Raw genomic sequence first — 20,562 nt, 5'->3', positions numbered from 1 at the left:
CTTAAAAGTGGTAAACAAAAACTCATTTTCCGGAAAAATCATTTTGATTAAAACAAACTTAAGTGTTTTGAAATCGAAATGAGAAAATGGTTTGTTGAAAGGGGAAGTTCAGATTGTTTATGCCTAGTGAATAGAGATTTGATGTGATTCGATGTCAGTTGTCAAATTTTTGTACAGTTTGTTTTACAATTGGGTTAAGAGTCTAGTTATTTTCAAATTTCCTTTGAAATGTGTTTGCATTTTAGGGGGAGTAGGGAAATTTCAGAAAATCCAAAAACATTTGAAAATTTGAAAAAATACAAAAACATGATAAAATGAAAAATGAGTTTTGTTATGAAAAGAGGAAATGATAGTACATCAGTAGGCTGTCACAACATGCTAAAGAAATGTAAAGTTAAAATGTGATAAAAATCTCACTGAGGATGTGCCAGTAGGTTTTTACACACTTAGTAAATTGTGACGAGATATAAACTAAATTTCAAACTTGCTTGTTCCGTGGGTTAACACAAACTTGGATATATAGGTAACCCCTGAAATCTTGTTTGAAAGATCCCTTATTCTGAGATAATAGGTCTTTATGCTCAGTGATATCTGGGGTATTATCCCGGGACTTCTGCTGTATGGAAGTACTGACCTAGTCCTCGGATAATGCTTTCCGTAAAAGCTTGAAACATAGCTTTGCCCTCAGCATGCTGATGAAACAATAAAATTGATAGTCGCTGCTGTTGAAATAAAAAGATCCTCTAAAGGGGACACACCGAAAAGTCGAAGCCGTCATCTCTCTGCGTATACGGAAGTATCGACCTGAGCTCTCACGGCCCTCGCATCTAACCCCTATACAGATATCAGCTGTGGTATACTCACCTGTAAGACTGAATATTGGGATCTGGATACGGGAGTATATTCAAGTAGTGGGACACACAAATAAGTCAGTATCTAAGACATTAACATCGTATCTCGGATCAATTGAACCTTGTGTGAAAATTTCAGTGGACCGATATACTGACAATCTAGGTAAATTGTTTAGAACTGAAAATGTAATCAAGCTTAACGGTGTTAGTGACACGTCTTATAAACTGATATGATCCTCTAGCACACGAACTCACAAAAATATTTTCTGTAAATAGTTTATTTCTGCATTTACTTTCTTTAGAAAATCCAAAAAGATTTTGTGTATGTTTTAGCATAAACTTTTGAAAAAGTCAAAAAGATTTTCGACAATTGATGTTGGAAAGCTGATTTTCAAAATCCCGAGTGCTAAACATGATGACATTGTTGTGAGAGGGAGAGTGTAAAATTGTTAAAATATAGTTTTCAAATCAACAAGTGGTTCATCATAAGTGAATGATCTGAAAGAGAGTGTTTGTTGATGCTCATGAGAGAGAGTTATTGTTGGTGCACGCAAAGTGATTAAATTTAGAAATCTTATTGCTGGGTTAAGAATGTGCAGGTTAAGCCAGGTTTTGATTCCTAAAGACTTTTGTTTGAAGCCAGGCTAATCAATCCTAAGAACCTGTATAGGCCAGATAATGATCCTGAAGATGTTGCTGAAGAACAAAGAAATGCCAGCAAATCGAGAGGGGGAGTCTGAAGATACCTGAATAAAATGAGAGCCAGATTTCAATCCTGGAACTGATAAACTTAAGGAATCAAGAGATCTGATCAAGAGAATTGATGAAGAGAGAGAAAGAAAAGCCCAGAGGCTGATCAAGACAGAAGATGTGAAGTCACAGCTTGGTGTTGAACGACTCCATCAACATCTGAGGGGGAGTATGTTGTTGCACTACATCTGTTGATTTCGTCTTGGATCGAGTCATTCTTTGTATTGTATAGTTTAGGGCTCAATATACGAGAAGATAGGAAAATGTATGTGTGTTAGAAAAGGTTTCGCTTGTATGGTCTTGAATGGTTTCGCTTCAGTGTCACTGTAAAGGTTTCGCTTGAGTGTCATGTACACATGAGCGAAACCTGGACTCTATATATAGCTGCCCTTCAAGCGAAACAAAAAGAGTAGTTGACGAATTCCATACCGAGGTACTGCCGGTGTGACGTTTGAGCTGTAATTGTGGTCAAATCAATGAAACGGTAGATTAAAGTGAAGTGCAAGCTATTTCTATCTACGTTTCTTGTTATTCCGCACCTGAAACGTAGAAGAACGCCTCTGAACGACTCATTAGGTCGAGAACACGATCCTACAGATACTCTCCAGCACCGACTTTATTAACGTCACACGACCTCTAATTGACAGTAAAGAGGATTTCCATAAAGCCAACCGGGTTTCAAAGATATCAAATACCGCTTTCCAGTTTTCTTTCTTGGTCATCCTAGATCCAACCAAAACTCCAAGATGGACAAACGGGACCTCACCAGATCTACAACGGAGGACCGACGCCTTCTCGAGCACTTCACTATGACTCACACCAATCCCATATAGCGTCGACTTGCTCAAATTAATTTTTAGACCAGACCCTAAGTAAAAGAACCTAAGCAACCGAGCGATGTTTAGGATGTTATTGTCTCCCCACTCTCCCATAAGGATACAATCGTCAGCATATAAAAGATGATCAAGAACCGGGCCACCGTTGGGGAGCCTGATGCCTTTGATCATACCAGCTCGACTCACATTTTTTATCATGCTTGAAAAGGCTTCCATCACGAATAAAAACAAGAAGGGGGAAATTGGGTCTCCTTGTCTCATCCCCTTGAAGCATTGAAATTCGAAAGTCGGGGCTCCATTGACCAAAACCGAGGACCTTGCCGAGGAAAGAATACCATAAATCCAACTGCACCATTTCGGAGGAAAGCCCAATTGTCTCATAACCGAGGTGACAAAATTCCAGTTTACGTTATCATAAGCTTTTGCAGAATCAATCTTGAAAAGGAAGGCTTTATTCTGTCTTTTTTTTCCAGCCAAGCAATCACCTCATTCAGACTAAGCGGCCCATCGAGAATAAACGATCTTTGAGAAAGGCCGTTTGGTATTCCGAGATAACCGATCCAATCACGGTTTTCAATCTGTTAGCTAAGACTTTGGAAACAATTTTGTTAATGATACCGACGAGATTAATGTGTCTATACTCTCCTAAACCTTCCAGATCTTTAACCTTAGGGATGAGAGCAATAAATGACGATGTACACCCTCTCGAAAAACAGCCATCGGCATGGAATCTTTTGAAGATATCTCCAAAATCCTTTTCAAAAATACTCCAGAACCGTTCATAAAATTTGATGTTAAAACCGTCTGGCCCGGGAGCCCGTTCACTACCACACTCGAAAACAGCCGCCTTAATCTCCTCCTTCGAAAAGCTCTCTGTCAGCTTAGAAGCATCCTCTTCTTTAAGCTTTTTGTCGAAACAGCAGTCCACCTCGGGACGTATCGGCAAGTCTTCTTTAAAAATAGAGCAGAAATAACCATAAACAGCTTTCTTGACTTTTTTCGATTTAGAAATCCAACACCATTAATCATGAGGCCCGGAATAGCATTCGACACCTTCCTTTTGTTAACCATCCCGAGAAGAAAGTGGTGTTATTATCCCCTCCATAGCCCATTTGATTCTCGCTCTTTGCCTTAGGTCTCTAACTTTACAATTTTCCATAAACATCAGTTTCTTTTGGCATTCTAATCTGATCCACTCTTCCTCATCTGACAAATCCCTATCTTCTATCGCCTGATCAAGTTCGTCCAGTCCCCCTAGCCTTGATCTCTTCTTCTCCCTCCTTGACACGAATCTCATCCTTCCACTTTTTAATAGCACCTCTGATCCATTTAAGTTTCTGAATCAGAATAGTGTCTAGAGGCTCTTCGAAACAGAAACCCTCAACCGCAGCTTCAACAATACTCTGAAACCCCTGTCTTTATTTTTATTGTTTTGTGTTATTATTTAACAATATCTTAAATTAACAATTTAAATTTGAAAATAATATTTTATTAGAAAATAAAAGTATTCTATCCGATATTTAAAGTAGGATAATATTTAATATTAATTTATTATTTATCTATCTATACTTTCTATAAAAGGAGAAATCCAAGTGACATAAGAAAAGCTGATGTGTCAGCAGGAGAGGGTGTCCAACAAGGCTTTTCTTATCTCATTATTACATCATAAAGCCTAATATTAAAAGACTTTAAAATTCAAAGTTGGCCCACATCCACCTTTTCAAAGGTCTGCCTTATACTCAAAGGTCTGCCCTGATCGTTTATATTAAAGTACTGATGTTAATTGAAAATTCAAAAAACCTCTTCTCACGTTCAAAATTCAAAATTCTGGCTCCACATTCAAAATTCAAACTTCAAACCATATATATTCTAATTCTAATCCTTTAAATAAGATATAATTATCTGGCTCCACATTCAAATCTCTCTCGCTCATATCTACATATGAATTTGGCTCCACATTCAAATTTCAATTTATCTCTCTACTTTATATTTGGGATCATATCTCTCTTACTCAAATGCATAGCTCTCATGATTGAGCCGGTTAATCTTCAGATACAGTTCTTTGTTCCAGTGTCATTGTTCCAATATCATTGTTCCAACATCGTTGTTTCATGGTAGCTCTGTTTCACACACTCGCCTTTGACCTTGGCTTTGCGGGTTATTTTAGGTTTGTGGATTCTTTTAAACTGTTAATTATGTTGATAATATTTATTTTAAGGTGTTGATATATTTCAGTTTTTTTTTTCGAGCGAGCAGTGGTAAGTTCTTCTGCACTGTTTTTTAAGTCTGAAGTGTAGAAAGTGGAGTACTTCTTTATGATAAATGAAGAACTTAATGGTAATTATGAGAATCTGTTTTTTTTTTCTAATTTTATTTTTGTTCTTTCGGTTTATTGATATTTAACATTTTACTACGATTATGATATCCTTCTTTTACATGAGGATATGGCTACTGTTCAAGAGCTGAGGAGCTGAAGAGGTGTTTTGGTGATGTCTTTCTGCACTTCGGAATTCAAAAACAGTGCAGAAGCTTTTCATCACGTTTTACTACCATTATATCCTTCTTTTACATCGGAGTTGAAGAAATATACAAGTTAAAAAAATGTCATCATATCCTTCTGTAGGTTCTTATGATTTAAAGTATTGCTTTTTCAAGGAAGTTGAGGATCAAGTATATGAGGATAGGACTACTGTTCAAGAGCTGAAGATTATTATATTTCGTTTTTCAGTTCTTAATGTAATTGTTGATCTTTGTAGAGCATTTTATTTTTATTGATTTGAGCATCAACAGTTGTTAGTGTTGATATCTGCTATTGTAAATGTTGAGTTGCTATTGTTGCCAGCATCTGTTTAGCAAAAGATTTATCCACTGTTTAAAGGTATTGTTTGTTCTCATAATTCCTGTTTTTTGTAACGACTGTTGAGTTGCTACTGTTGGCGACATCTGTTATTCTCATTAGCGGTTTCTAAAGGATTGTCAACCATCAATCCAATAGAAGTTCTGAACATTCTTAAAAAAATAGGTATTTTGAAAAAAGATTGACAAAAAATCATTAAAAGTCTGTTGAAAACAGTTGTTTGGCAAAAGATTCATCCACCGTTTAAAGGTATTGTCTCATCTCATAAAATGTTGTTTTTTGTAACGACTGTTGAGTTGCTACTGGTGCGAATATTTGTTATTCACAACAGCAGTTTCCAAAGAATTGTCAATGATTAACTTTATAGAAGTTCTGAACATCTGTTATTGCTCAACGTCTTTAAATGAAGACGTTTTTACCGCTGTTGATTTACCATTGCTCAACAGTGCTAAACAACTGTTATTGGTCAACTGTTATTGCATCTCACAGTTGCTGCTAGTGCGAATATCTGTTATTCACAACAGCAGTTTCCAAAGAATTGTCAATGATTAACTTTATAGAAGTTCTGAACATTTGTTATTGCTCAACGTCTTTAAATGAAGACGTTTTTACCGTTGTTGATTTACCACTGCTCAAAAGTGCTGAACAGTTGTTATTGGTCAACTGTTATTGCATCTCACAGTTGCTACTGGTGCGAACATCTGATATTTCCAACAGCAGTTTCCAAAGAATTGTCAATGATTAACACAATAGAATTATGAACGTCTGTTATTGCTCAACGTCTTTAAATGACGAGGTTTTTACTGCTGTTGATTTACCATAGCTCAACAGTTCTGAACATCTGTTATTGCTCAACTGTTGATTTACCATTGTTTGCCATGTAGATTATTGTTGGTCTTTAAATGAAGATATTTTTTTTATATTTCTTTATGGCAGAGGTTTAAAATTTGTCCTTTCAGTTTCTTGATATTTAATTTTATAGTTTTCACATGAAAATTTATTTTTTAAAACTTTTGCATTAAATGGCTGCTGATATTTAATATCAATTTATTCGTTTATATTAAAAGTCTGTTGAAAGGACTGCTAAGTTACTATTGTTGTATAAGATCTGTTGTTGCCCAACAGTGGTTTCCAAATATTGCTGAAGGGTATTGTTTGTTCTCTTAACATCTGTTGTTGGCCAACAGTGGTTTTTGCAACAACTGTCAACCATTATCAGAGCAGAGGTTGTGACTTGGACAGATGTTAGCCATCAGATCTTTCTAACTTCTGACACGTCAGCATTCACCTTTTCACTTTATAAACCGTTGTTTCATCCCCAAATAGAGGTTTTACTTTCGTCTGGAGTTTAAAATTCAGCAGTAAGGTTTCCACCTTCTTCTTCAACACTTCTTCGTCAACCTCTCGTAACTTTCAATTCCGATCATGACTTTGGTGATGAAAAAATCGCATAACTACGTTGCTATTTTTGAGAAAACCGAGAACAATACTCTATATCATTCAATGATTGATATTCTTACATCATCAAAATACAAGGTCATTCTTACCGCCGACGCACCCATTTTCCAAGAGACGCTTCGCGATTTTTAGGCTAATGCGAATATTAAAGAACAAAACAATGTGGCTGTAAGTATAACTTTAAAATTCGGAGATGAATCAGTTGCTATTACCCCTAGTACCATATCAACAACATTTGAGGTATACGACTTGACAGGTAAGACCTCTTGCCGAAAAATGAGATTCAAACATACTTGAAGGGGAGGGGATATGATGGAGAGTTGAATAAGGCAACTATTTTAAAGGTAATTTTCCACCGCCGATGAAATTCCTGTTCCATACTCTCTTAATTTGTCTCTTAAATAAAACTACTTCTTTTAACAAAATACCTTTGAAATTCAGTCATTGGGGTATGCAATTTTGACAAATACTGATTTTAACTACTCCCAAGCATTGTTTGCTGATTTGGTTGCAAATTTAAAAAACATTACAAGGGCAAAATTGCTGCTATTAAAAAGGGCAAAACTGTTGTTATCAAAAAGGGGAAAGCTGCTGCTATTGAAAAGACAAAAACTGTTGGTTTTCTTATGTTTCCTAGACTATTAAGTTGCTACCTGCAAAAACATGTTTCTCAAAAAGCTTTTGAAAAAGGTGAAGCTATTAAAATGAATAGTCTAACTTTTACTCGCCTTATGGCTAAAGAGTCAGATGTTTTCAAAACTGAAGCAAAGGGGGATGAGGAAATTTTAGATGAGTCTACAACTGCTCCTCAAACGTCTGTTGTTAAGCCCACTGCTCTTGGTGATCACAGCACTACAACCACTGCTATGAAACCCCCACCAACAAAACTCAAAAAGACCAAAACAAAATCCAAAAAGCCCACCGAAACCAGCAAAACAGGTCTTCTGGAAGATGAGACCCCAAAGGTTAACCCCGTGACAACACAGATGTCACTACAAACCACTGTTGCTACTTCCTCACAACATGTGGAAAGATCTCAACCCATAAACCAAACTCCTCATAATTCCTCACAAAAGGAACATGTTATATTCACATGGACACCACAATATGATGTCATACCCTCATATGAGAGTATACTTAAAAGCCCTTCTCCTACGGCAATATCTCTTTCGACAACAATCCCTTCATCTTCCATTCCACCAAAGTTTGTAACACTGCTTCAAGCTATTGACATTCAGAGTGATAGCAATCCCTCTCACGAACACTTTACTGAGAGTTTAACTTCAACAATAGCTATGTCTAAACCTTTTCAATTACCTAACCCAGAAATAGTTGAGGAGGCTACACCTCTTGAATTTCAGCAAATTCTTGATGGTATTTCAAGTGGAGCAGCTACTACAAATGTCAAATCCACTGATTTACATCTGGACAATAGTTTCATTAGTCAGACTCCCTTGAAGGCAACCACTGCTGTGTCTATCAAGGTATCCACTGGTGAGTTCAAGTTAACCACGGGTGAGATCACTAAGGTAACTACTGATGCAGAGGGAAGTCCCCAGAACCAAGAACAAGGGGCATCTGCTAATAAAAAATTTAGAGATACCTCCTCTTTCAAAAGCAGATACAACCACCTCTGGTAGGAATTCAGATGATCCTATTAAGTTAGGTGATGGATTAAAATACCAGGATTTGACGGACAGGATATCTAACTTGGAAACAACTGTTGTTGATATGAAAGATCAATTGAAGCAGTTGGTGTATGCTTTCAAAAGTCGACCTTCTCATCAGCAGTTATGCCAAGAGCTTTGGAATTCGGTACAACCCATTCTTGCAGCTCAAAGGGAACTGGTTGAGATTCAACTTAATTCCCACATGAAGCTAATTAGAGATATGGTTGAAGCAAGATACAAAGACACACAGGCTGACATCAAGGGCATAAAAGAATGCATTGTAAAGTTAACTGGTACTACCCCTACACCTGTGTTTGAAAAAGAAGATGAAGATGATGCTGATAAGAGGGAAAAGGATTCTATGAAAAACTTTGGCAAACCAACACCAAGGAATCATCCAAAACAAAATCCAAAGGCTGTTAAGCAAACTTCTGCAAAATCTCCTAGAAAATCTGACACTGGTAAGAAAAAGGGAATTGATGATTCCGTTAACAAACAGACAGATAAGGAGATTGAACGAAAAAAGAAGAGGAAACATACAAAAGAGGAAGATGAAGTGCTCAACATTGGAACTTCAAATAGTAGAAAATCACAGAAAGATAACGAATCACCACCAGAAAAACTAACCACTGCTGCGAAACTCAAAACCAATGCTGAACCTAAGAAGTTAGATTCTGATACACCTAAAACAAAACTCTCACCACAAAAACCACCTGTCAAAAAACAGAATACAAAATCCTCATCACCACTGCCAACCTCGACTGAAACAATTGCTGATGCAACAAATGTTTCAGCATATCTTAAGACAACAACGGTTGAGACACCAGTTGTTTCAACAGTTGTTAGTCAATCCACTGATTCTACCTAATTTCAATTTCCATCACAATCAACCCTTACAGTCATGGCACCTTTTTCTTCCCTAACTCCTCCTTCTCCAAAATCTGTTTACACAAGAAAGAGAAAATTCATGGTGTATGAAGAAGAGAAGGAAGATTTACCCGCACCAATTCCGTTATCAGCTACTCCGTTCATTCAAAGTTCACCTAAACCATTCGTCCCACCTTCATCTCATCAACAAAGATCAACCCATTGGCAGTAACTTTCCCTCTGGAACTGCTTGCAGTTCAAGATGAAATGACTCAATTTTACACAGAGGATGATCCATCGAAAAGAACCTTCCCATCTCTTCAGGGATTTGAAACTCCAAAGAATATTTATGAATATCTGAAGCTAAAGGGCAAGCAGAAGATAAGGCAAATGAAGAGTGTAAAGGGCTACGAGACATTAATTTATCAGCTCGCATGCAACATTAGCTTGGTGAAGTCAAAAAGCTGGAAGATTTTGCTAGAGATCTGAGTAAGAATATGTTAAATCTGTCACCAAATGTTGAGCTAGAAAAGACATTAAGAAATGATTTCTTGAACACTATCATGGAAACCAAGCGCTACGAAGCCTACAGATCTGATTTCAAAGACTGGCCCCTTAAGGCTCTTAATGAGGAAGTTAGTAGAATTGAAAAGATGAATAAAGATCCTCAAATGCCAAAATCTGCTCCCAACTGGAAAAAAATACAAAAAGGTTGAAGTGGATGAAGTGTTGAAGTATAAGAGAATGAAGGCAGAACTTGTAGCAGCTAAGGTTGGGACTGCTAGACATATTGGAAAATGGACTAAGCAGTCTATTGATCTAGCTTACAGTAGGTTAGAAGAGCGAAGAAAGACAGATCCATCCCTTCCAAAAAAGCCAGTATACAAAGATGAAACGACTGTTATACGTCGGCAGACCGTTACATCTAAAATTTGCTGATTCCTTGATTTAGTTTTACTGAAAGTTGTTGAGGCAGGTGATTGTGTTTTTGTAGTTAACGTTTGTTGAACTTTAAGTTTTATTCAAATTCTACGAAGTACGTATGTCTATAAACAATTTATATTGTCTTTTTAGGTAAACAGTTAAATTGTATGTAATTGATATATTAACCGATAATCTATGTTTATAGTTGTCTTTTAGCTATAATAGATAACACGTTTTGGTACAATATCTATGCACGTATCTGTATGTTCTTTTAATATTTGTTATGCATGCTTGTCTAAGAAACGACTCGTGTTTGCGGCTCTCATTTTTAATGAGAGTACTAAATTTTTTATTAATAACATTATTCTCTTAACATCTGTTTACCAACCTTTGTAATTTCTGTTGACTGACCTTTTTAACATAGGTTGACTAACATGCATATCTGTTTACTATCTATCCATCTGGAAAGCTCTGTTGGAGATAATGGATAAATTTTTTAAGTAAAGTCTGTTGGAAAGCAACAGAGGTTTTTAACAGTTAAAAGACAACAGTAGTTTGCTATCAACATAATGGAATTGCTGTTGAATAAACCTATTGACCATTAGTGTATATCAATTTTATAAGTCTGCACTAATTATTTTTTTTACTCTCTGTCAATATGGGCTGTGCATGGTTTTCTAAGAAGCAGATGTTTGTGCTTAAACAGATGTTTGGTCATAAACAGATGTTTCACCTTAAACAGATGTTTTGCCTTAAACAAATGTTTGGCCTTCTATATCTGATATTTGGACTTAAACAGATGTTTGGCCATAAACAGATCGGTGGCGTTAAACCAAACATTTGTTTAAGGTCAACATCTGTTTGACTATTGGTTAACATCTGATTAACTTTTGGTCAACATCTGTTTGAATTTTGGTCAACATCTCATTTAGTATTCAGCAGAACTTTGAATAACTCAACATCTGTTCAATTTGTTGTTTTGTTTTCTTGAATTCTATGTAATTTTGTAAAGTAGTACAAAAACAAACATTTTTACAAAATCCTAAGTCACCCTATCATTAAAGTAATTTTGTAAAGTAGTTTGCTCTCAACGTAATGAAATTGCTGTTGAATAAAGCTATTGATCATTAATTTATATCAATTTTGTAAGTCTGCAGTAATTATTTTTTTACTCTCTGTCAATATATGTTATGCATGGTTTTCTAAGAAACGACCCGTGTTTGCACACGGGTCTTACCGCTAGTACTATATAATAAAAGAAACCATTTTGAGGACGCTTGTCATCATATTAGGTCATGTGTTATGTATAATTATTGTTTTAGTTTAATATCTTCTAATTAGTTATAGATAACCCTCCTACTAAATATTATTTAGTTTAATCTCTTTTAGTTAATTATAGATAACTCTACTACTAAATATTATTTTGTTTAATCTCCTCTACTTAACTGTAGATAATTATTATTTAGTTTAAATTTAGTGTATACTTCTCATTTATAATATTATTTACTAGCTTACAACCCCATGTATTACACGGGTTAAATGACGAAAAAATATAAATTATAAACTTGTATCTGATCCTTATTAATGAAATAACTTATTTAGATAAATAGTAAAACAAAAGAACAGTTATATTTTCTCTATTCAAAATAATTTTCTAAGTTTTCTGTTTTCTTTTGAGATACTACAATCCATTTTATTATATGTCTTAAAAAAAGTAATACTAAAAAATTAAAAAAAAATAATTATCATAAAATTGTAAGTATTTTTAAAATAATTATAAGTTATGAAGTTATGGTAAATGATTTGTAATTAAATTCTACTGTGTATATTAATGATATAATAAATACTTTAATATAAATACTGTTTTAAGATATATGGATCATGAGACAAGATACGAATATTATCATTGTATAGAAAATATTACATATTAAAAAATCATACTAAAAATAAAGTATACGTTTAAAAAAATAGGACTAAAGTTTTTTAAACTATAAATTTGAGCGTCTACAACAACTTTTTTAATTAATAGTCGACATTTATATATTCAAATTAAATTTTTTATAATATTATATAATGTCTTTATTTAGCATGATGATAATGTCTTAGTTGCGTAATATGATTGAAATTAGAAAGTTGGACCATTTTTAAGATGAAAACATATTGATATTAACATAAATTTAATATTGTAAGAAAATATTGAACACGTGTATTACACGATTTAAGTAAATATAATATTATAAACTTAATAGCAAAAAAAATAGGTCTTTTAAAAACCATTTAGTGTTCGCTTTAAAGATAATTTGGTACTTTATTTAGATAATCCGCTTGGAATTTTAGTCTTCTAAGTTATATACCATAAGTATTTGTACATGTGATTTGATACTTTATTAGTAATTATTGTTTATATCCAAATAATATATTTTATCTTACAAATATATATAGCCAGGGTAAAATGAAAATTTCTACAAGTTGTGAGAACTTAGAGAACTCGGCCTTACAAAAGTTTTTTTGATTTTTTTACAGGGGTGTGAATGAGCGGTTAGAGACTCAGGGCGTTAAACTTTTTGATTTTGAATTCAAGTGGTTAAAACCACTAAAACATAGGGATTTAAAAGTAATTTACTATTAATTAAATTTGAAATTATACGTTTGATCTCTAACTATATTAAATAATATTATACTTACTATATTATTTGATACATTTCTTTTTGTTATAGATAATTATTAATTAAATTTGAATGTATACGTTTATCTATAACTATATTAATTAATATTATATTATATTTTGTGTATAAAAATTGATATGTAATACTATTATTAAAAGAGAAGAGGCACCAGAGAGTGACACATGTACAAAAAGATTTTCTTTTATTAGTATAGGAAGATTTGAATATTATTATTTTTATATTTATCTATTTACTTCAAATTTAAAGTTAGTTATCTAATTTGATATTAACTATATATTTGATAGTTTTGTTTAGTTTGGTATCAAATACATTTTACGAAACTCAAAATAAAATTAACTAATATTATATATCAAATTAGATATTAACTATATATTTGAACGTTTTGTTTAGTTTGGTATCAAATACATTTTACGAAACTCAAAATAAAATTAACTAATATTATATATCATTTATACATTTGCAGAGTTTCAGATAAAGGGTTAAATTTATTGAGACTTCGTTAACAAATTTTGCTACAAGAGAATAATCTATTTGTATCAATCTAAATCTATATCTATACTTCAATACTATATAATAAAACATTAATGTGTGACACATTTCGTTCATTGTAGGCATTTATTTTATGATTTTCTCGCCTCACTTCAAAACTTATCATATATTAAATAAATAAATAAATGAATGAATAATGAGCTAATATTAAATTTTATCCTGCTTTAAATTTCGAATACTATTCTTCTATTTTTCTAATAAAAAATTATTCTAAAATTTAAATTGTTAATTAAAGATATTTTTAAATAAAACAAATTATTTATCACGAAAATCAAACTTTTTATCAATATATTAAATATTTTTATTTTCATTACTAAAAAATTATTCTATCAACTTATTACATAATTTATAAATCAAATTGTTGGAATTGGTACCAACATTTTATCACTCAAATGGCTGTTGATATCCTTCTTGAATAACGTATCTTCTTTTCAAGAAACATCTTCACAACCACCTTATCCATCGCGTATCGACTATTAGTCATTAGCATATTGAAAGATATGATTTTTTTATTATTTGATATATAAAATTAGATTTAATAAACCCGTGTAATACACGTGGTTTTTTAAAGATATACTTTTTTATTATTTATTATACAAAATTACATCTATTCGACCTGTGTAATACAGGAGGTTTTTTAAGATATAACTTTTTATTGTTTGATATATAAAAATAGATTTATTCAATTCGTACAATACACGGGGTTTTCTTAAGGATATATATTTTCTTATTATTTAGTATAGAAAATTAAATTTATTCAACCCGTATAATATACATATTTTTTTTTAAAATGGAACTTTTTTATTATCTGACACATAAAATTACATTTATTCAACTTGTGTAATAAATGAGGTTTTTTAAAGATGTATTATTTTATTATTTGGTAAACAATATTACATTATTCAACCCGTGTAATACACGTTGTTTTAATGATATAACTTTTTATTTGGTATATAAAATTACATTTATTCAACTCGTACAACATTTATAACTTTTTATTTGGAAAATAAAAAAATAGAGGCTTTCAAAGAAAGACACGTGTCACATATTAGTTTCGTATAGATTTTTTAATATCTGTATAGCAAATTTAAAAAAAAAATAAATTATATTTTATATAAAGTTTTCCCAAAAGTATCTTTCAGAAAGGAGTTTAAAGGAATTTATAATGTGAAAATTGAGTTGGCTCATGTGCCGGCAAGAACTAAAATCGTGCAGCCAGGTCATGTCAAACTTATATAGCTCCCTCAACTATAACTTCACATCACTTTTGCTCCTTCTTTTTTATATTTATCCTATTCAACCCTCAAGTTTTATTTTTTTACACATATAAAAAATTATAATAGACACTATATATGCAATAGTTTCGAAAATTAATCCGCTCACTATACTCACTTCACAACCTCTTTTTTAAGATGTCAAGTATGTATATTATTATTAGGTGTTTGCGTCCTGTTTCCGCTAGTTGTGACAGATGTTCTTGACCAAATCGTTAACAACAAACTTAACCGACTAGTTCCAAGTTTTGAATTGTGAACCAAACAGTTAAACCGGATTTATTCAATCGTATAAATCTCAAACTGATAAATCTTAAGCCACTATGGATATTAATTTTTCAATCAATCTTGATGTTTATACACTCCTGGTTATTACATTGGATGCCACTATGGCATTTATGAAAGAGGTAACATATGTGTGCAAATAAATGAGCCACTTTTTATAGCTTGTAATAATTGCCAACAAGAAAGATCCTACATCAAATTCATAAATAGTAACCAACAAAAATGGGGTTCATCCCAAATTAAATACCAATAATTTAAGGTAAAAAAATAAGAATTAAATAAATAAAAGACTACTTAAGCAAACATTCTTTTCTTCCTGCAATTAGTAAATCAGAAACAATCAATGGACTTTACACAAGAAAATAAGAGCAAAAAATCAAGGGTTGAGGGAGGAAGAAGACGATGAATTACGACCCGTTTTAGCCCGAACCCGAAGCCCGAATTCGAAGGCCCGAAACCAATGAACCAAGAAAATAAACAAACAAAAACACATTGTACAAAAGCTTTTCAAACAGATATGGCACATAAATCTTCCAAGATCTGTCTCACTGTCGGCCTTTCAGTTAACGGGAGTATGCACCGGAGTGATACTTCAAGCAAATCATCCATCGCTTTCGACTGCTGTTCACCACCTGCAATGTCTCGGTCAATACAATCCATCACCCGACCCTCCTGGTCACACAACCGAACCCAATCGGTTAGATCAACAGCACCAGATTGACCCGAGATAATGTCACCCGCACTTCTTCGGGTTAATAGTTCCATCAAGATGACACCAAATGCATACACATCGGCTTTGAATGACGGGACAGGTTTCGATGCGTTTGCAAGTTCAGGGGCCCGGTAACCAAGTGCACCAAGGTTTAGAATTTGCTCAGCTATGCCTGCAGGTGTCATGAGCCGGTGGAGACCGAAGTCGGTAAGCCGGGCATTGTATTGCGGGCCTTCTAAGATTATGTTTGTCGGTTTAAGGTTTCCATGCGGTATGCCCCTCCCATGAAGGTAGGACAAGCCTCTAGCCACATCGATAGCAACTTTTAGCCGTTGGTTAAATGATAGTAATGAGTACCTTCGAGGGGTCGTTTCTGCAACAAAAATGTAAAAAGGTTAGATACCAATGAATTTAAAGGCGTTTTAATTATACTTTAACGAGTTAATTACATTTTTCGTCATTGTGGTTTGTTGAAAATAGCCATTACAGTCCGTTAGTTTAAAAATTGCCAAAACAGCACTAGTACTTTCACTTTTGTAACAATTACAGTCCGCCTACGTTATAAAAGTGAAAAAAACTGGTACTGTTTTGGCAACTTTTTAGACCAATGGTTATCTCAACAAACCACAAAGAAGAAAAATGTAATTAACTCTATTTTAATAGATAATTAACACGTTAAATATCGAAGCAAAAACTTATATTAAAACAAATACTCACCATAAAGATGTAACGCCAAGCTATCTCCTTCAATGTAATTAGCCAACGTAAGTCTCTCTTGTTCTCGCGGGCCCCAATAATACGCGACTAACCGCACAACATTAGGGTGATTCATGGTTCCGATCTTCTTAATCTCTTTGGCAAATTCTTTCTTATCTTTGGTCAACCCGACCCTCAACCACTTCACGGTCAACATATGTCCGCCACCTAGCGTGGCTTTATACAGTGTCCCATGGCTGCTTCTTCCAAGAATCTCAGCTGGGGCCCGCGACAGATCTTCAGCTGTAAACGATAATTGAGGTCTCGGGTCAAAGAAATACAGTTGACCCGCAAACCGATCTGGTGAATACACGTCTAGCGTCACTTGCTGTTCGATTGTCTCGACAAAACGGGGCGATGAACCCACGGGTGAACCCGGAGAAGATTTTCTTCCGGATGGTGTAGGGTCGGTGTCGATCAGATTGGGAATCATGGATGCCGAACTAGTGGCATAAGCAGGCGGCATTGCGGGAGGCTCCACAATGTCACCGCCAATCTCCGACTGTCCAGAATTTGAAGTAAGTAAGTGAGCGTTTGAAAAACTCAGTGATGTCGTCGGTCGGCTAGATATTCCTCCATGTTTTATATCTCTACTTGTCAAACTTGTTTGACCACCAAACGCAGTTTTAACACGAAAATCTCCGATTTGTGCTCGATAATACGCCAATAACACAAAAGCTATCATTAATGCAGCTACAACAGAAGCAACTATAATCGCTATTTTAATGCTAGACTTCGAGTGACCTTTCCCACCGTTTGGTGACCCTGATGCAAAACCGTCAGCGTTAGCAGGTGGCAGACCACCGATTGGTGTGATCAGAGACGGGTTTCCCGGATAAAACGAAGCATTCGAGAAATTCCTCAAGTTCTCCGGAATTTTCCCGGATAAATCATTACCCGACACGTTAAGAAACGTCAACTCTGACGAAAGTTTTTCGGGAATCTTACCGTTGAAATGATTATTCGATAAATCAAGAAACTCCAATAGACTAAGTTTCGTCAAATCGTTTGGTAATTCACCCGATAACCCGTCATTTCCAAGATTTAACACTCTAAGCCTCCTGAAGTTGCCGATATCTGACGACAATGCACCCGTTAACGTATTATAGGAAAGATCGAGAAACTCCATGGGTGGATACGACGATAATTCGATTAAAGATTTTTCTTGTGATCCGTGAAGAGGAATCGGGCCCGTCAAACGGTTATTCGAAAGATCCAGATGGTTCAAAGTCATTGAAGTGAATAACCCGGGTGGAATCGGCCCGTCAAGTTCGTTCCTACTGAGGTCGAGAAAAACCAGATTGGGTATCAGGATAGACGGTAGCACGCCTTTTAATGAGTTGTTTCCTAGATTTAGTGAAACCAGTGCGTTAAAATGTGTTAAGTTGGGGAAATTCCCGATTAGCTTATTTGAGCTCAGATCAAGAACTTGTAGGGGTGATTCCCATTTTTCGGAAACCATGATGTCATCGGAGAGTAGATTGTTGCTCAAATCGACTATCTGACAGTTTCCTAAAGACGGTGGTAACGAGCCTGATAATTCGTTTGATGATAGATTCAACGTGATCAAACTGGTAGAGTTGATTTTCGGAATCGAACCTGCAAATAAACATAAAAAGAACCGTTACCAGAATAAAAACTGAATTTACAAATAACTGAGCCTTAAAATCTATAAAAGACTTAACTTTATCAGATTATGCAAACATACAACTATAGAATTTTGATAATACATATTACTTATTCATTAAATGATGTAAATCCCTACTTTTGTTCCCAAAACGCTTGATATAACAATTAGTTGCAAACGGAAATGACAGAAAATGCATAAGTAGACCTAAGTATGTGTTTTTTTTGTACGTTTCCAGTATTTTTTTTTTAAAGTTTAATGATTAACTGACGCAGATCCCGGATTTCAGATTCCAAGAATGCACACGAATAATAACTTTATAAGATTACGAATGGATGTCACTTTAACGCCATTTATTCCCTTCTATTTGGCAAGAAAATATAAGAACTTTGTGGTCCTATTACAAAGCCTCTGGATACAGCTTCTATAACAGATTTGAAGATATCGTAAATGACTATATCCCACACGATACCGCAAGAATCTTAGTAAGTAATTACACATTTAATAGCAGAAGAATTTAAGAGTGTAAAACTAAATTCACTATCATTATCAGCAACTATATATAGCATATAATCAATCATGCGAACAACAAACCGTAATCAAATTATCAAAGGTCAAGCAAGATCTTCACCTGAAAAGCCATTCCGACTAAGATCCAGCTCTTTCAACGGAATCAAGCTCTCCAAAAGCTCTTCCGGTATCGGCCCAAACAACTGCGCATTACTCAACCTCAAAACCTCAAGATTCGGCAACCCCCCAAACGACGGCAACTTCCCATTCAACCCATTATCACTCAAATCCAAAACATGCAAATTCCTAAACAAAACAAATACATCATCACTAAAAAACCCACCACCCAACCGATTCCGACTCAAATTCACATACTGCACCGTATTAACCACACTCGGAATAACACCACCATCGATCGATAAAGACCCGTAAAACGCATTATCACTCAAGTCAACATACTGCACATTCCTAAGTTGAGAAAACAACACCCCTAAATCCCCCCACAACGAATTCGAATGCAGATCGAGAACCGCCAGCTGCTGCAAGTTCCCAATCCCATTCGGAAAGCCGCCGGTGAAATTATTCCTAGACAAATTAAGATAACTCAAACCATACAGATCATTAATCTTTTCAGGAACAGGCCCATAAAACTCATTACCAGACAGATCTAAATACTGAAGCGAAAACATTGACCCGAGATTCGGAACAATCCGGCCGGTCAATCGGTTCCCAGACAAGCTCAAGTTCTTCAAATTTTTCAACATAAGCAAAGTACTAAACTTTATTTCACCGGTCAACTGAATCCGGTCAAGATTAATGGATACAACCCGACCCGTTTGTTCATCGCATGTAATGCCGTAGAAATTAGGGCAAACTGAAGCTGGATCGGAGGTGGAAATGTTCCATGAATTGGAGATTTTACCTAGGGGATCTGTAGTGATCCCTTTGCGGAACTCTAGTAGGGCTCGAATTTCTTCCGGCGGTGGTGCGTCGGCGGTGGCGGCGGCGGCGGCGTAGAGGAAGATGAGGAGGAGTTGCAGGTGGCGCATGTTGGGGGGTTTGGGAAGAATGAGGTGAAATGAAGTTGGAAATTAGGGTTTTTAGGGTTTGGTTGTGGGTGAATTTGATGGATTGAAGGTGGGATTATTCATGGAAGCCTGTAATGTGATTTTTGGGGGAGATAGTTAGGGATTTAGAATTAGAAGAAGAAGAAAAGGTGGCTTTTTGTGAAGTATGATTTGTGTGAGATGTAATGTGATGTTGTCTAAGCCCCAAAATGAACATAGAGGGACTAGGAAACAAATCATTCACTTTTTTTTTTTTTTTTTGTGTGTGTGTTTTGTTGCATTTTTTGGTTTTGTAGACCATCCTTTTAGTTCCAAGTTAGGGTTTTTTTTTTGTTTTTTGTTTTTGTAAGAATTTTGTAGAAATTTTCATGAGTTCAGGTTGGTTTTAGGGTCCTCCATAGTTCTCTTATCACATGAATAATGTTTTTTTTTTTAGTTTTGTTGTATGCTTGTAGACTATCTTTTTAGTTTCAGATTAGGGTTTTTTTTATTTTTTTTTTATTTTTAGTTTCAAGTTAGCGCTTTTTTTTAAGATTCTAAAGAAATTTTCATGAGTTTTGGTTGGTTTTAGGGTCCTCTATGGCTCTATCACATGAATGATGTTTTTATTTTTTAAGAAATTTAGATTTGTTGATTAAGTTCTTGATTTTGCTTTAGTTTTGGCTTAGATTTGAGTTGTGTTGTTGTAAATTACGATTTTGAAAATTGTTTATTTTAGCGATCGGTGTTTTGAGTTTATAGTTTTAAATTTAGGTTTTTAAAGTATATTTACCGAATTTTATGTTATTTATAGGGTCTTTGTGCCGTGAATAATCTTTATTGTTAAAGAAGTTGAGTAGGTTAATTAGCATCTTAATTTTGATTAGTTTAATCTTAGTTTTG

At 34.5% G+C, this 20,562-nt stretch overlaps 2 protein-coding genes across 2 annotated transcripts; both read right to left on the bottom strand.

Moving 5' to 3' along the window:
* Nucleotides 1-2,173: 2,173 nt before the first annotated feature.
* On the bottom strand, nucleotides 2,174-2,653 carry LOC110913377. Its single transcript, XM_022158213.1, has one exon. It carries the CDS (start codon nucleotides 2,651-2,653, stop codon nucleotides 2,174-2,176), a length of 480 nt encoding a protein of 159 aa, XP_022013905.1.
* Nucleotides 2,654-15,261: 12,608 nt separating this feature from the next.
* On the bottom strand, nucleotides 15,262-19,944 carry LOC110910954 (probable inactive receptor kinase At5g10020). The gene is made up of 3 exons (XM_022155530.2): nucleotides 18,735-19,944; nucleotides 16,438-18,075; nucleotides 15,262-16,093 (listed from the first exon to the last, which is right to left on the bottom strand). Exons 1-3 carry the CDS (start codon nucleotides 19,660-19,662, stop codon nucleotides 15,516-15,518), a joined length of 3,144 nt encoding a protein of 1,047 aa, XP_022011222.1. The 5' UTR covers nucleotides 19,663-19,944; the 3' UTR covers nucleotides 15,262-15,515.
* Between the last annotated feature and the right edge of the window lie 618 nt (nucleotides 19,945-20,562).

Source organism: Helianthus annuus, chromosome 15 (genome assembly GCF_002127325.2).
Source record: "Helianthus annuus cultivar XRQ/B chromosome 15, HanXRQr2.0-SUNRISE, whole genome shotgun sequence".
Classification (NCBI taxonomy): domain Eukaryota; kingdom Viridiplantae; phylum Streptophyta; class Magnoliopsida; order Asterales; family Asteraceae; genus Helianthus; species Helianthus annuus.
This window is presented reverse-complemented; position numbering and strand designations above follow the sequence as displayed.